General features: G+C 40.1%; 2 protein-coding genes across 6 annotated transcripts in view; one reads left to right on the forward strand and one right to left on the reverse strand.

Annotated features, from left to right (window-relative positions):
- MPHOSPH9 (M-phase phosphoprotein 9) overlaps positions 1-12,844 on the reverse strand; it is a 28,339-nt gene extending 15,495 nt beyond the window's left edge. The window contains exons 1-8 of one of the 2 annotated variants that reach the window (XM_082774554.1): positions 12,475-12,844; positions 10,632-10,764; positions 9,688-9,835; positions 8,267-8,356; positions 4,686-5,206; positions 3,573-3,696; positions 1,529-1,619; positions 173-279 (exon numbers count right to left, since the gene is read on the reverse strand). In XM_082774554.1, the coding sequence (XP_082630680.1) occupies positions 173-279; positions 1,529-1,619; positions 3,573-3,696; positions 4,686-5,206; positions 8,267-8,356; positions 9,688-9,835; positions 10,632-10,738 (1,188 nt within the window). In that variant the 5' untranslated portion in view covers positions 10,739-10,764; positions 12,475-12,844. Of the gene's footprint in view, positions 1-172; positions 280-1,528; positions 1,620-3,572; positions 3,697-4,685; positions 5,207-8,266; positions 8,357-9,687; positions 9,839-10,631; positions 10,765-12,474 lie in introns of both variants that reach the window. The other variant, XM_082774553.1, reaches the window with a different exon arrangement.
- A 42-nt stretch (positions 12,845-12,886) lies between these two features.
- On the forward strand, positions 12,887-16,799 carry MTRFR (mitochondrial translation release factor in rescue). Of its 4 annotated transcripts, none has more exons than XM_082773728.1 (6): positions 13,612-13,761; positions 14,012-14,112; positions 14,247-14,327; positions 14,489-14,799; positions 15,423-15,658; positions 16,661-16,790. In XM_082773728.1, exons 3-5 carry the CDS (start codon positions 14,318-14,320, stop codon positions 15,633-15,635), a joined length of 534 nt encoding a protein of 177 aa, XP_082629854.1. In that variant the 5' UTR covers positions 13,612-13,761; positions 14,012-14,112; positions 14,247-14,317; the 3' UTR covers positions 15,636-15,658; positions 16,661-16,790. The 4 variants fall into 4 exon arrangements, with proteins under 4 accessions (XP_082629856.1, XP_082629854.1, XP_082629853.1 ...); XM_082773727.1 differs by having other exon boundaries at positions 13,615-13,761; positions 15,423-15,663; positions 16,661-16,799; XM_082773730.1 differs by lacking the exons at positions 13,612-13,761; positions 14,012-14,112; positions 14,247-14,327 and adding an exon at positions 12,887-12,919 and having other exon boundaries at positions 15,423-15,663; positions 16,661-16,799.
- Positions 16,800-16,870: the final 71 nt, after the last annotated feature.

The raw sequence follows: 16,870 nt of genomic DNA on the forward strand, positions 1-16,870 counted from the left end.
GTCAGTAAATTCCAAGTGGAGGTAGCCAGGGTAAATGAATAATGGAGACAGTGAGCTAACAAAACGAGGCTTCACAGAAAACTTCTTTTCTGAAGGGCTGATTCTTTCCATTTGTAGAAAAGGGGAAAGATGACAAATATAACACAACTTTTAGAACATGAGCAAAGTTTACCTGATCTGGTGATACTTTTGTGGAGAAAACATCAGTGAACTCATTTCTGAAGTTCTCTGGTAAAGAGTGATACATGTCCTTTTCATCTAGTTTCCAGTACGAAAGTCCTAATGAAAAGAATCATTGGAGAAAAAAGGTTAAAATTTCAATCTCACTCCTATGGAGATGGAATCCCCAAAACCATTAGAAAGATGTTACTCTGCCAACGAACAAGAGTAGTGTATTAATTACTAGCATCTATTGCTTAGGGATTTTACTGAAGTATTTGTTAGCAGAAGTTACAAAAATCTCAATGCCAAACACAAGCAACATACATTATCAGCATTATATCACACAGCATCGCTAATTAAAGGCGCAAATTAGTGAAAATATAGATATACTCTTTGGTGTTCAAGGTCATAGCCTCATTTACAATAAACTGCCACATTTCTAACAATGCCAGTATAGCTCTTAAAACTTATAATGCCGAAGGAATAATTCTAGACAGCCACTCAAGGTTACAAACTCTTCAGTCTGGTGCTCACCATAACATGCAAAAAGACAGCCTACTGGGACCCACCTACTGTGGGATGGCACAAGAGGAACATTTAAACAGTCTTTATCCCACTTCAGTTTCTTGTATGTGTGGTTGTGTAGAAGAAATATACATCATTTGCAGGGCTACGTCTCCGTATCCCTGTTTGTTACTGAAGTGGATCCACCGTGTTATGATCAAAATACATAAATTAGTTGTTTGGCTTTGACAAAAAATAAAATAAAATAAAGCAACCAATAAAACTGTATCAGCAAAACCATACAAAACTACCCCCCAAAAGAACAGAAGCAAAACCACACTAAAACAAAAAACAACCCCCTTCACTCACACGCACCCCAACATAAGAAATAATAATAATCCTCACATTACACACTGCATTATTTTGTTCTTGTTTATTCACAGAACTACTGAATCACTCCTTTGGCTTACAGGAATTCTGCTTCTATTACCATGCACTCTTGTGATTACTAAACCATCAGTGGTGCTAATATTTTTAAAGGTCATTTTATTCCCTACCATGATTTTAACAGTAATTACATTATGAAACAGTTTTAAATACAAAGCTCAGCCTTGAAGCATCGAGAAATTTAAAGAAAAATAAAATTGCCCAAAGCCCTGCATCTGCCAGCAGTGATACACAGGAGCCACCATCAGTTTGAAGCAAGACCATGAGCAGCAGAATTATACTATATCAAAAATTAACAGTTTTTCTGTGCTTATACCCTCCGTACCTCTCCAGAAGTATTGGAGGTACGTTCTAGTAAGCTCTAAAAACACAAATCAACAGAAAAGGAAATTTAAGGAAAAGATATTAACAATACCTGAAGCTTCGGACACTAAGGAATTTGGGCTTTCAGTTGGTTGATTGAGGTAAAAAGTGTAAGGTGGCAAAACAGAATCAGTAGAGTTTGTCTAAAATTAAAAGGAGAACACAAGCTTTTAAAAAAACTGCAAGGCAAGAAAAAAAATTGAGAGTCTAATTTAAAAAAACTGCATGTAGATGCTGTTAGCCTTTTTACACAAAGGGATTAAACTTAGTGATGATGATCCAAACCGATACAATTTATTTTAAGGGCAATCAAAACCAGAAGGGGGAACCAAGATAAGCCATATAATTAAATGATGCTGGTAGCTTCTAATTCATGTGCCAGTCCACTTATAGAGCATTTTTTAGATGAGGTATTATAAAAATACACTTTTTGGATAGTCATCTAAACCTTCCTGCTCCTTAAAACCTTGCTCACCCTAAGACTGGAATTTCTTATAGTCAGCTGTTATGCCTCCACCTACCACAAATCAGGAGGTAATATTGTCTAACATCTCAGATAGACAAGATACTACATACCCCCTGTGTAAGATACGACATAGCCTCCTCCTCTCCACTCCAAACTTCCTCCTTCCCTTCACTCCAAACTTTTTAGGAGCTAAAAAACTTTCAGCTAAAAAAAAAAAAGTTTAGAACTAGAGTACAACTTTTTGAATTATGTAGGGTATTACCTCAAGGCTATTTTGTCCCTTTTGATGTTTTTATTAAGGTATTCTCCTTTGTCTAAGGAGGAAGAAAGGAACTTGAAGGGGCAACAACTGAATTCTTACAAAGGAACACAAAGATTTTTTTTCAAAATCTGTGTTTCTGACACTAATTTCCATTAGCCAATAGTGTTTGCATTGACAATAGAAGACTAGAAAGAGCAAATACAAACTGCTATGATTACCCTTTCTGGATCACCCTCAAAGTGACCACAGGAAAGAAAACTGACCCTGCCTTGTATCAAGTGATTCATATTTTCTAGCTCTCCTATTCTCTTGTAGGTGAAGCCTTTCAGAATTTCAGGAATTATTTCCTTAAAAATAGCATACAGATGCTTGTGACAATTAATATATTCAAACTAATTCAAAAACTTCAGTTACATGTATGATGAATACTCATGCAATCATGTTGCATAATGTCCTTTTGGGCCAGAAATGTTATATATGGTTAAACTTCCCAAAATAATTAGATTTATGGACATAGAGAAGGAAATATTTAATCACAGAGGGTGGGGAAGAGGGAAGGGACACACAAAAAAATAAAATTCATCTCAAAAGAAGCATTTTGAGCCAATTCTGCAATTGTGGCAATAGGCATTACCACAAATAGTTCTAAAAAGCCAAAATTTCTCCTAAACTTCTATTGTGTGGGTTGTTTTTTAGTAACCAGTGCTGTAACTGAATTTGGAGTAGTTCAATTTAGACAAATCGTGACCATATACAAGCATAAAATTTATTATTCTTACAGAAACAATACAAGAAAAAAAATTGTTTGGATTTTAGCCTAAGAGTTTGCTAAAAACACACACACACACAAAAAAAAAAAACACACTATTAGTCCTGAACAAAGTGGCTAATGTCTCAATATGCAAAAAGTTTAGCAGCTTGCATTAAATTCTGTATACCAAAAGAGACATCAACAGCTGAAATGAAGACCAACATTTGTAAAACAAAGATCCTTTAAAAAAATGATGGGACACAATAAGTTACCATGACCTGATGATTTAGTTGAGAATGTGACTGTTATCTCTACAAGGAAAGAACGTGTGCCACTGAGGCAAGATAAAAAAAAAAAAAAAAATAGGCAAGGAATAAAATAAGCCAAAATAGCAGCGTTGAATAGGTATAGAAGGATCCAAGTAGTAAACTCTGCCCACATGAACTTTAGACATATCAATGGAAAAACCACTACTCAAATGCTCAAGGCAAGCAAAACAAATTTCAAAAATTTCAAATTTCAAAGCAAACACTGAATCAGACCATACTATAACTCTAAAAACTAGGAGTGACTAGAGTAAAAATTTAAAAATAAAACTAAATCGGAAGGCGACTTACATTCTCCAGTGGTAATTTCTTTGCTTGTTCATTTCCTTGCATAGAGGCTACTTGTACTTCTTCTGCATTTATTCTTTTGGGTTGGTTTTGTTTCAACTTTTGTGCCCATGATGTTAAAGACTTACTAGATGATAAGAAACACACATATATACCATAAACATATATTCCCTTTTTCAATGGAGAAATGATCCCTACAGAAATCAACTTCAATAGAAAGAAGGAAGAGAATGTGCACATCAATGGCATTATGATCTACCTTGTATGTTGAGATAACACATCTCCAAAACCAATTCTCTAAAGAAAGCTGGTTCTGTGTTTCCTAACATAGTAGCAAGACAAGTTCATTTTCACGATTCTGTTTTTCCAACAGACAGAGCGTTTTTATCTCTGCAAAATACTATCACAGATTCGCAGGCAACATGCTGCCCATGTGAGCTTTGATATTGGTCATGGCTGTATGAAGCCACGGCCTTTATAGTCTAGCCTGACAGGGAGAGTTGAAAATTCTCTGCAAGTAGAGCAGAATTTGGTCAGTTATTATGGCTTACAGATGAGCCAAAGTAACTCAAAAAAAAAAAAAGTTTACTAGATCCACTCACCTTTTGGACATAACAAAAGAAAAACAAAACTTAACTAAAAACAAAATAACAACAAAAATAGAAAAAGTCACACACTTGGCTGTTGTCTGATACAAATTATTACTGTAATACATTCATATAAAATAGCAAAAATGGCTGAGTACCACAGCAAAATGCGTCATGTAAAATTGGTAATCAGCACCTAAATTTCCGTGTGTAGATAAAACAGTATATGCAAACTTTATCTTAGCTCATGCTTACAATAAGGAGAGTTTTGTATTTTTCTCCCAACATATCTACAATAGGTAAACACTGCAGAAGCAAATATGCATCACACAGAAACGTCAGACTAAAGAAACATATTTATCTACCAAGTACCTAGGTTTTTGGGGGGGTTCATGTGTTTACTTTTGCTTTTTTAGTTCTTACCATCAAGAAGTTCCATTCAGTTCTTACATATTTCTAGTTACCAAAAGGCATTTACTGAGTGAGGACTGTATAATAAATTAACAAATTTGGAAAGTTTACCACTTACCTGCTTTTTCTTCCACATTGCGCTTCATTTACCTGATGTTCACATTCAACAGGAAAACCTAAAATATCATTCCTTCCTGATGAGCAGTTTTCCTCTATTTTTTTTGGTAAAAGTTCTCTTGTATTTTGAACAGTGGCTACAGCTGCATCACTCTGCAATACTGCTGCATCACCCTGTCCTTGAGAAGTTTTCTCCGTGCAGTCTGTGCACTTGACAACGTCATTAGATTTGCTAGCGTTCAATTCAGAGGCAGAAAGGGTGCCATACCCACTGTTCATCGAAGCGTCATTTGCAAAACATTCCTGATACAGATCAGATGCATTTGGCTGAGTTTCTGATTCATTAGATCTAAGCTGATTGACAATGCATTCATTTTCTTCAGAGACTTCAGATTGCATCCCCATTTGACTTCCTATTGACGAAAAAGTGTCTGTAACCTTCACAGGCAAACTTCTGCTCTTGCCAACACCCCAATTGCTGATCTGCAGTTTCACTAACTGCCTTATTTCATCCTGAATCAGCTAAAGAATAAAAACAAAAGGCAAAATTCCCATGAGATCATGCTACAAGTCGTATTTATATCTTGATCCATCTTCAATTCACGTTATTAGCAAGGGAATTAGTGCGTTTATTTCAAACAATTCCAATTTCTCAATGCGTCCACATCTCATGCATAAAGTAGATATATGCATACTGTGCATAACAGTAAAAGGTGAATGGTAACAACTCAATATCCAAGCAGTGAGTTACAGGTCTCAGGAGTCATTTACTTATATAAAAAACCATGCATGCGTGTATTGGCCACATGCCTTCAGAACTACAGTTACCTATCAGCCACCTAAAGAAATACCAGTTATCTAGGCATATCATTAGAAGTGGACAAAGTCATTGGCTAAATCAAAGTCTAAAAGACTTTACAATTTGGATTTACATATTTGAAGATTGTAAGGATGCTTTAATGGAAGAATAAACCATTACTCTGTTACACGAATAGGAATAATGTACCTCTGTAAGATTATTCACATAAAACGTGGCTTCAAAATAGCTGATTTAAGTAATGCATTATTGGGTAGTTCATTTAATAAAAATATTTACAGTTTGATTTATTGGTTTTTGGTCTCTGATAGAGTGGAGAAAACCTATAAAAAGGTCACTTGAAGAGACTTAACAGGTTATTTACTTTTTAGTCTGCAATGCCTGCAAAGAATTATTTTACATATTTATATATATATAAATATATATATGCATATATGAACTAATCTACTATACTGAATTGTTTAGTGGTGTACTAGTATACTGAAATAACTAATTTTTCTGTCAAGGGCTATGAAAAGACTTCATGCTAGTGCCCACAGCTGTGTCCTTTGACCAGGGAGCTGCACTTCTGCAGAGCAGTGCTGCAGTTCCTGAACTCTCTGGGGGCGCACAGCTCTTATTACACATTACAAGACCAGAGTATATGGCAGTTTTCAAGAATACATTTCAAACCAATTTCTCCCTGGTAAAAAAAACTCAACTTTCAATAATTTTAAGAACATGAAACTCTAGTACTGCTTTATTCACAGAACTACAGGACATTACTCAGATAAGAATAGCAGGTGCAAAGCACAAATTGATCAAAAATCATTTGTTCTTTTAAAGTAAGAATTATTTTTTTAAAAAGGCTTAATTCTAAAGGAACTGATGTGCAATGCTAGTCAGAATCAAGCCTTGTATGTTCTACAAATTTGCAAAACTATTAACAACTGAATTTCAGGTCAGTCTTCCTGTTAAAAAAAAAAAAAAAAAACAGGGATGACATTTCTGCAATAACAAAGTTTTTTGGTGATTTGAATCATTTTGTTGAAGAAGGTAAGGAAGGGAGCATAAAAGTGAAAAAACAGAGTTGTGGGTGGAAAAAACTGATCAGATTCCCTGCTGGCATTTAATCTTTGTCAATAGTACTTTGCAGGAAAGGTGAAAGACTATTATTCTAATTAAACAGTACTTCTACTTCTCCTTGTATAGTCACAAATAGTTCCAAGAGAAGAAAAGACCTAGGAAAATGAGATTTCAGAAATTTGTATAGAGTTTGGGGATTATAGGTAGCTTTCTTATGTTTTTGAATCTTCTTCAATAAATCCTGATCTTAAGATGATATGCAGTTGGTGACAGGATGTCATTAGCACACTTGTATTTTACTGCATAATTCAAACCTGCTGAGGGCTGACCCCAGCATAATTCCAAAATGAACTCAAGGTCTTTTGACCCATTTTTTGTTATGACAATATATTTTCGTAAGAACAGTTGGTCTTGAAGGACAGCATAGAGCAAGTCTTATCTCAGAGCCATGTCAATGCTAAAGCAGCGCCTTGCTCTTTGACCCCAAATAGTAGGTTATTAATTTGAAGTTTTATTTTTATTATTACTAGAACATGTTGAATCCCCTGGGTTTTAGAAAATTCACTAGCCTACCAGTTTAAGTTTGAAATAGTTCCCTCTAGTTTACCTAATGCATTCATACAACTGAAAATACGTTACAGCCATTGATTTTTACATTTAGTGTGGCAGTTCATGCAGTTAGTTAAGTCCCTGTGGATACCATGAACTAAACTCTTCCAGAGGTAGCCTTTCCTATTAATAAAGACAAAAAACAGCAAAGGCAACACAATGGATTAGTCAGGACTACCATTAGCAACAAGTGAATCAAACCACTACAGTAAGAGGAAAAGAAATATGAGGATAAGGAAACACTGGTGGGACAAAACCAACAAGATGGGAGAGAAAAGAAAGAAAGGTGGAGGGGGAGAAACAGGAGATAGGATAAAAGGACAGTACCTCTTGTTAATTCAGTTCAGGAACTGTTGATTACTACTAGTGTAGAGGGCATCAGGAAAGGGAAGGGAAAAACAGCAACCAAAATGATGAAGACATTAAGCATTATATAGTTAGAGAATACTGTCTTTTATACATACATATACATTTCTTCTGGTTTAATGGATAAATACACTTCAGCAAAAACGTGAATCTTCATGTGAGCCATCTGTCTTTCTTAGAGAGGAGACTGTTTAACCAAAGGGTGAAAGAGGTGTTCAGCTATTCCAGTGAAAGTCCTCCTGTGCTATATACTGTCTAGACTAGGGAATCACAAGTTGCACAACAGTTTCTGATGAAAAGAAAACTGCATTGTTTCAATGTTAGAAATGACACAGTCTAACAGATAACATAAAACAGCTTGTACCTACAAAGTCCAATTATCATGTGGGCGTTCTGAACCGTTTTTGACAATAAACGCCTGAAAACAAATAATCCAAGAATCCTCAATTCTGAAATGGTTCCTACCAGTTACTTGTTTAATTAGCCAAGGCTATCTCAACTATATACATTGTAAATTGCCAGTCCAGTCCCAGTAACTGGCTACCTGAATTGCCAGGCCCAGTACACTTACAGGAATGGAGGGGAGGAAAAAAAAAAAAAGGAAAACAAAAAGAGAAAAAAAGTGCCCGACACTGTAGTGTGCTGTTTTGCATGGCAGTTGGGAAAGAAAGAAAGAAAAAGAAACATTTAACCTAACCCACCCACACGAACAAATCACTACTCACTTGGATTTGGTGGTGGAACTGTTCTTGCTGGGCAACTATTTGTTCCTGGCATTGCTTTTCTACCAGTCTCAATAACTGCAGCCACCTTGTCTATTAAATCACAAAGTAAAATAATTAAGGCGTAGTCATACGGAATCTCTTACCTTCTACTCTAGTTACATAATGGTTTTGCAATCTTATACTTAAGCACTGACATAATACAAATTTTATCACTCTGGTTGTGCACCCCACAATACATACAGACCCCTGTCACATCAATCACAGCAAACAATTCACTATAGACATACTCACTGGAAAAAAAATCCTTCTACGCAAAAAGATAGTACATCTCTACAATTAATTTTGGCTTTAAAAAAAAAATGAACAAGGGAAGTGAGTTATTCTATTAAAAAAAATAATAATAACTTAAAAGAAAACACAGATGGCAGAAAAATACAATTGAAGTTTGGAAAGGCAGGTTCCAGTTCAATAAGATCCAGGCAATCTTAAAATTGGTAATTAAGTATCCTCACGTCCAGTGAACCACTTGCTCCAATACAGAAAATCTTCCTTTCAACAATTCAGCCAAAGAAAAAGATGTATAACTGTTTAGTGAAAACTAAAAGATAATAAATAAATACATAGTGTTCCTAACATGTGGTAAACTCTGAATTTTTATAACTAGTTTTATGCTAATGTTTATGGAGCCTGGTATTTGATGCCTAGGACACAGGACATAAAACACGTGCCTAAATGCAGATATCTACAATCTTTTCTTGGAGCTGTTAAAGAGCACCAAATTAAGCATCTGTCAGAAGACATTTTATTGGAGTGCAGCCAGAAAGCTCAAAAATTCAGCAAGAACCATCCCATGGTGTGGAAACTTGATGTTCCCTGCAGAGACTAAAAATAATGATAAAATATAAAATTTTTAAAAAAAGGGGAAAAAGGGATTGTGAGAATCAGCTCATTGCACCGAGATAATGGTTTTTGTGTTGTTTTAAATCTGAAAACGAACTAATAATCTACACCTCTTTACAAACAGAATAAATACATGATGCAACTGAGACAGACATTTTTAGAAGGAAAAAAAAACAACTACTTTCTAGGATCTCTTTAGACTTCATCTTGAAGTGCTGAATAGAGGTTTAAAATTTTCAGTTCAAAAATTTGCAATTGCTATCTTAACACTGAAAAAAACATTCACGCCAGAATTGTAATTGTAGAACACTCATACATAAAAAGCGAAGATGAAATCGCAACAAAACCCATCCACATGATTAGTTCACAGCACTGTAAAAGCATTTGTCCCATCACAAAGGACAAAGATGTATTTAATCTCTCACTGCTAAACTGTACTATCACTAGATTCATCTTCTAAAAGGCAAAGCTGATACATTAATATTTTTTTCTTCTTTGATATAAACATGAATATCAAATACCTCACAGTTCTTCACAATTTCTGAGTCAGCATTTCCAACACTCTGGATATCTCGCACGAAGGAGGAAAGCAGCTCAATGGAACCAGGTATTAACGAGGACCTGCTATTCCCTGAGTAACCAGAAACTCCATTGGGATTGGACGAGGGACTTCTGGCGAAACATGAGGAAAAACATTTCAATTATTTATTGTGCCACCTGTCCAACATAGTGGCCAAAATAATATGCTACAGACCCTATACAATCATAAAGGAATTATATGCTTAATTTACATTTGACCTTAATCATGCTGAAAAAAGCAACTTCCATAAGAATGAGGTTGTTTTTCAAGAAAGTGTCTCAGAATCTACAGTGTTATCTTACATACCATTTAAACCCAGGAGCTTTCCAAGACAGCATAATCAGCACAAATGTTATTGCTCGCTAGTACAAATGTCAATAAAGACAGCTTTTCATCAAATCTGTATGCTTCTTCATAGATTCTAAGGTCCTCAGTTTACAGATATAACCTGAGAAACAACGAGTTACAAAATTCAAGACTACTGCCTCATTTTGAGAAGCTGCACAAGCAGTAAGTGACTTGTAATTCTTATCTCGGCACATCAGCCAAGGAGAACTACTCCTAATCTGACACTTGGGCCGTTAGTCTATATTTGCCCTTCTTATTCATTGAATATATCATAGACATCGAAAAGAAAAACAATTCCCTCCCCATTCTAAGATGCACAAGGCAACAGAAGTTACAAAGTTTAAGGAAGATTTTAACACTTTTTTCATTAAGGCTTTTCCCATTAAACATTTTACCTGCAATTGTACAGAAAACTAAAATATATTAGAGTATTACATATTACTTCACCTTGGTAACAATGATAAATCAAGCATGCTACATATGAATAACAAAAATAACAGAAGCATTTGTTAGTAATGCCTTCTACGTATCATTTACCTGTTACAATTCAAATTGCAAACAGAGCTGTGGGTATTTCTGACATCAGACTCCACAGAAGCTGAAGGGACTTCTTGCACAGCATTCACCAAGTCATGGTTTTCCATATCTTATGTCCCAATGTGAAGTGACCCTGCAAACATAAAGAATTAAGTTATCACCCTCCTATTTTAAGAAGTCATTGGACTTTGTTGTTTGAAGAAACAGAATTTGATTAAAGCAGCATTTTTTTTCAGCCAAAGCACCCCAGGAAATGCTGGCATTCCAAAACAGTCTCCTCCTGCCCTGTGCTATGCCTGCAAATAGCTGCTAGTTGGTCAGCACTGTAACTGCTGTGGCTCCTCTAACTCAAAAAGAAATCCCCATCACACATCGAAGCTGGGACATAAGGGTGGTGTCTCTGAATCCCAGTAGAGCAAAGTTGTGGAGCTTATTTGTCTAAAATCTGGGACTGCACAGTCCATTTTTGAAACTTGCGTGAAGCACAATTAGAGAACAGGCCTGTTGTCAATGCGTTTACATCTGCAGAAGGGGGCTCTGTGCCTTCACTGCACTGAACACACTCCTCAGAAACAAAATCAAGAACTACTGAGCTAGGCTGCAGCTCACCAATTCTACCACAGAGTTATTTGAACACTTGTTTTATTCTTACTGTAGAACGTCAATTCAAAAATGCGTTAGAACTGGTTTGAGAGAATTCATTGTCAATTGGTAAAAAAGAAAAGGAAAGTCAAACAGGAATCACACTTAAAAACACCATAAATAAAATACAAGCATACAAAACACTTGAGCAACGGACTTAGTGCCCAAAGCAGCAGTTTACAAGAACAGCAGCATAAAAACATGCTTCCAGTATCCGTAATTTCATCAAAAATAAGGCTTTGAGACACATTGGTGATTCACTTATTTCAGCATCTTCTCTGCCCTAGCGGATTCACCCTAAGCTCTGCTGCTGCAGAAAAACCTTATGATCATCTTGCAGATGGAGAACAAGAAGAGGCATTAAGAAATAAATGGCATCCTGGCGGTCCGTGACAACACCACATCGCCTTGGGGCAGCCCAGTGCCTCCACAGCGTGACCATTCCTCAGAGGGCTCACAAGGTCACGCAGGTTTAAACTTTAATTATTTTTAGGTATCTGGAGCCGTATCGCACAGAGGTAGTTTTGAAGTATAAAAACTCATTTCCACCCGAATTAAACCGCTGGATAACTGCTGCTTTCTCCCTGTTTCCCTGGAGCCAGGGGCTTTAGCATGTTCTCCAGCGGTTTCCCTTGGGCATGGCTGGAAAGGGGCAAACTGGAGGGAAGCTACCCCGAGACACGCACCCCTCTGACAGAGATTTTGGGGATAAAGACAGGGAAAGGAAGAAAAAACCCTTTATTATTTTTACAACGGCGCAGAGCCCCGAAGGTTATGAGGCGGCAGAGGCACCCTGAGAGCAGCTGGGCGCCAAGAGGGGGGGCTCCGGCAGCCACTGGCATCGCCCCGGGCCGAGATCCCCCCTCAGGGCTCCTCCGCCCCCTCAGGGTCCCCTCAGGAGCGCGGCGCCCCCTCAGCTTCCCGCCCAGCCGCCCCCAGCCCCGCGCGCGCGCAGCCGCAGCCCCTCAGCGCCCCCTTACCTCGGCCCCGCCCCCTCCCCGCGCCAAGCCCCGCCCCCGCCGCGCTCCCATTGGCCGCCTGCCCCCCTCGCGCTCCTGTTGACAGCGGCGCGGCTCGCGATTGGCCGGCGCAGCCGTCGCTCAGCGAGGGAAAAGGGGCGGGGCGCTGCGGGCGGCCTGGCGGCGCTGGGGGCTGCGGCCCCGACGGGTGCCCCCCCCCCCGGGCTGGGCCCGGCCCTTACCCGCATGGCCGGCGGCGGCCTGCATCGGCGGCCGTTAAGGGAGAGCCAGGCTTGGCCCCGCCCCCTCGCCGCCGATTGGCGGCCGCTGTTGGAACGCGGGAGGGGCGGAGGGAGCGCCCGCCGGGGTTCCGCTTGCTGATTGGCTAGCTTGGCCGGCCGCCAGGTCGCGCCTCCCTCCGCGATTGGTTCGGCGGGGAAGGACGCGCGTCGCTGCGAGGGGATTGGGCAGCGCGGCTACGCGCCGGATGGCTTCCCTCAATCCGATTGGTGAAGGGCAGAGGGGAGGGCGTGCGCGAGGCGCGATTGGCTCTCAGTGGATGCCAATCAGCCTGGAGGTCGCTCCGCCTGCAGGGGCTGCGCGTGCGCAGAGGCGAGCGGGTGCGTGAGGGGACGCGCGCGCATGCGCGGTGCAGCGGGGGGGCGGTGGCCATCGCGGGGCGCTGAGGTGAGGGCGGCGGGGCCGGGACGGGACCGGAGGGGCCGGACGGGGCCGCGCCCTGAGGCGCCCTGAGGCTGAGGGGGGGCCGGGAGCGGGGACCGCGGGGCCCTACAGCCGTGAAGCCGCGGTGCGGAGCCTCCTCAGGGGTCCTGCCGCCGCTGGCGCCGTTGCTCCGGGCCCACAGCGCCCCCGGTAACCGGGCTGCTGGGCAGGGGCTCTGCGAAGTTTGTCTGCGGGGTTTTTTTGCGGATAAAATAATAAAAGTTGCCTTCTAGTGCCGCCAAGCGGAGGTGTTTAATTGCGAATAAAAGCTTCTTACATTGGCCTCATCGGTGATGTGTGGGTATCTATTGCTCGGCGCTGCTGCTTCGTGTGCTGAAGTATTTTCTGATGAAGTAAATTAAATATTTAAAGCATGAAATCATTTATTAATTGCTTACCTAGCGTCTTGTTGAAAAACAATATTTGACAGCAGTAGAAGCTGGTGTTCCTCATTGTCCATGAGGAGCTGAAGCGTAGTGCCAGCCCCTGTGGTTGTGTTAACAGCCTGACCAGAAGGAAATCAGCAGGTGAAGCAGTGTGTGAATAGGCAGTGGTCTCCTTACACTTTGGTTCTCTCTCCTCCCTCTAAGCACTCTGACGGGCTGCATGGGAAGTCAGGAGAGTAAAAAATGAAGCTTGTTAACAGGATCAACACGGAAGAATGCTTCTGATTTGAAATTTAGCTCACCACTTCAGACCACTCACCAAGTTCTATGTACGCTCTATAGCCCAACCACAACGATTAGAAAACAGCACCTTAACGGGGCAAGTTCGAAAGACAAGTCCAGACTACCTAATCCATTTAGGTAGGGATTACTCCATATCCTGTACTAACCTAGCATAAAATAAAATCTCAGTATTCAAAGTCAGAGATTAATCTAGAACTGCAAATGTACATCTCTAAGTTCTGCCCTGTACCACCGGGCAGTTGTCGTGACTGACCAGTCGTGCGTCATTCTGACAGGCAAAAATCCCCTTTCCCGTTCTAACTTTAACTTCTCAAGCTGTGTTCTCCCAAATCTTTACAGCCCATAAATTTGCCGCTTTTTCCAGCAGGTTTCTTTCAGTAATTTTGAGTGCTGGTTAAGGCAACAGAGGATTCCTGCACCCGCAGCAGTCCCCAGCAGTTCGAGCACGTTTTGACAGGTGGATTGCAGGTACTGTTGACAGCAGGACAGAACCAGGATGCACAAGGAGCGTCAGCAAAGGCTTTCCTGTCAGGCTGCAATACAAATTTGTTATTCTCCAAGTGGGATAGGAATACTGATTTAATTTATTAACTGTTTTCCAGATCCATTCCAGCAACGCAAAAATAATCTCGACTATTTTAGGAAACCTAATTGCAATCAGAACTGAAATCCCATGTGGAATGGTAAATGTTTTGAGGCAAATAGCTATGAAATCAGTTCAAAAGGCCTTGAAAATAAATCTATAAGTAAATAAAAACATCACACAGGATGTGTAGCTAAACTAGAACATCTTAAAATAATGATTCTGATCGTAAACCAACCCTATTCCCTACATCTGTTTCAGGTTTCTTTCCAGAGAAACTGTGTCTTCATTTCTGTATGAATGTCCCAAGTTTATTGCATTTTACATTCTTACTGAGAGAAGCACGTACAGCATCTTGGAGGCCATGGATTTTGAGGAAGCAGCAACTTTCCCTGCTCAGAATGCCCTTGCTTCAGGCAGCAGGAAAGAAGAACTCTCTCAATCTCCTTGGACTAACTGAGGCAGAATTAGAAGAACAGTTTGTAAGAGGTGATGGCCCGGGAGGTCAAGCCACTAACAAGACAAGCAACTGTGTTGTCTTGAAGCATGTCCCATCTGGGATTGTAGTGAAGGTAATGACATTTTAATTCATTTAGTCCCAAGTTGCTGCATGTCCTCCAAGTCTCCTTTTATAGTGAGCATAATCACAGCACAAGTGTCACAGAGGAAAAGTTTATTTATACATATTGTAAAGAACCTCAGCACAAAGCAGTTTTGGTTAATGGTAGCTAAATAAATGTGGGGTCACAGCCCATCTTCCTAGCTTTGGCACGCAGTGCTATTTTGTAGTTTCAATAAATTGCATCTCCTTACCCTACCAGTGACAGCCTTTGAGTTCCTGTCTCCTGCATAAATGTACTCATTAACTCATCCTAATCTGCAAATTCTTTTTAAGCATTACTCTTAGGTACCTATTGTGGGTTAATACTTTTCAATTAATCTTCACTTCCTTATCATAACAAGGGGGAGACACAGTTCAGTTAAACTCAGAAGCAGGCTTCCGAGGTAATGCGGAAGCGATCTTGTTTGCCAGCAGAATTACAGATTAATGCAAAGGCTGGTCTGACAAGTTCCAGTAGCAAGTAACTATGAGGCAGCCTCACCAAAATACATCATCTGGATACAAAAGTTCTAGCAGGAAAACAAAATAAACAGGTCAAAGTTGCAATAGAAGTGTTGTACTGTGTTTCCTCAGTGTCATCAAACAAGATCAGTGGAGCAGAACCGAAAGATAGCCAGAAAAATCCTCCAGGAAAAAGTTGACCTCTTCTACAAAGGCGAAGATAGCGATGTTTTTAAAGAGAAGAAAGCAGCAGAGAAGAAGAAGCAAGAGAAAAAAAGAAGAGCAAAGGAAAACCTAGAGAGGAAAAAGCAGTTTAAAGAGATGCTACAATTGGATAGCAAATAAACATGAAGAACCGACTGGCTCTGGTAGGGTAAGGGAGAAGTTTGTCATACCTAAGCACAATTTTCCTACTAACTATAATGTAGGGTTTCATAAGCACAGCTAAAATATTGAGTAGTGACCTGCTAATACAGTAAGACTGGAGTGTTAAAAGCAGGATGTGTTCTTACATCTGTCTGCCATCATCTCATTGCTCATATTTAATAATCTGTTCTTCTGCCAAGTTCAAAAGATGATAAAGCAAGCAGATCCTTCTGCCTGATATGATAACTTAGGCTGTTTCATAGGAGTTCCAGTAAATAAGGAGAACAGACCTTAAAGGTCTTTCCATCCTTACTCAGACAATGCCTCCACTGATAGAAATCCTTCAGAAACAGTGGCCAGGTTTAGATGAGAAATGAAAAGTTGCTTTGTGCTATTGGTCCTGATGATGGAAACAGATGCACTGATACAAAGAGCCACCAGTCACGGGCTGTCTCCTTCAGATCTGTTAGCTTAACTGCCTGCACAGATGCTCCATCCCTCTCAATTCTGAAAGAATTCTAAACATTACCTTTATGCTTACCTAGAGCGGTGGTGAGCATTGCTGGGGAGCCGGGGAAGGTGCTCCTGCAAGTGAGGGCTCGTCAGACATTTTCTTCCGCTTCAGAGGCAGAATTAGGTCATTAGAGGTAAAGAACAACGTGCATTGGAAGCTGCCTGCCAAGGCAACAGAGTCCAGTTCATCCAAGCTGTGAAGCAATTAACTTTCCTTCTTCATACTATATTCTCTTCAGGGATTTGTAGCTCTATATGTATTAGATATCCCAGATATCCTGTCTTCCTTAGGATTTAGATTTGGTTGTACTGTAGTGAACTACAGTTCTGTTTATGCTATGCTGCAGTTAAGCTTGAGTATTTCTGTAACTTCACTCATTTTGATAGTTTGTTACTGTTAATTTGGAGCCACCAGTGAAGTATACTTTCCTATTTTAATACCGTTAAAACGCTAATTGCTTAACTAGAGCTTCTCTTTAATTTTCGGACAGAACTCTCACAGACTGCCACTGCGTTCTGATTTTCAACAATGAAGGGAGAGAGCTTCAAGAACCGAAGCTGTTACACGTATTTTGAAAGCAAGGTACCCTACTAGCAGCTGTACCACCTGCTTAGAGAGATCGACCGCATCAAGGGAAACTCCCCAGCAATCCGCAGGCCCGTTCCCTTGTCCTGAATTTGAGCCTCCTGCATGAAGGTTA

The sequence above is a fragment of the Aythya marila genome (genome assembly GCF_965140915.1).
Source record: "Aythya marila genome assembly, chromosome: 17".
Lineage (NCBI taxonomy): Eukaryota > Metazoa > Chordata > Aves > Anseriformes > Anatidae > Aythya > Aythya marila.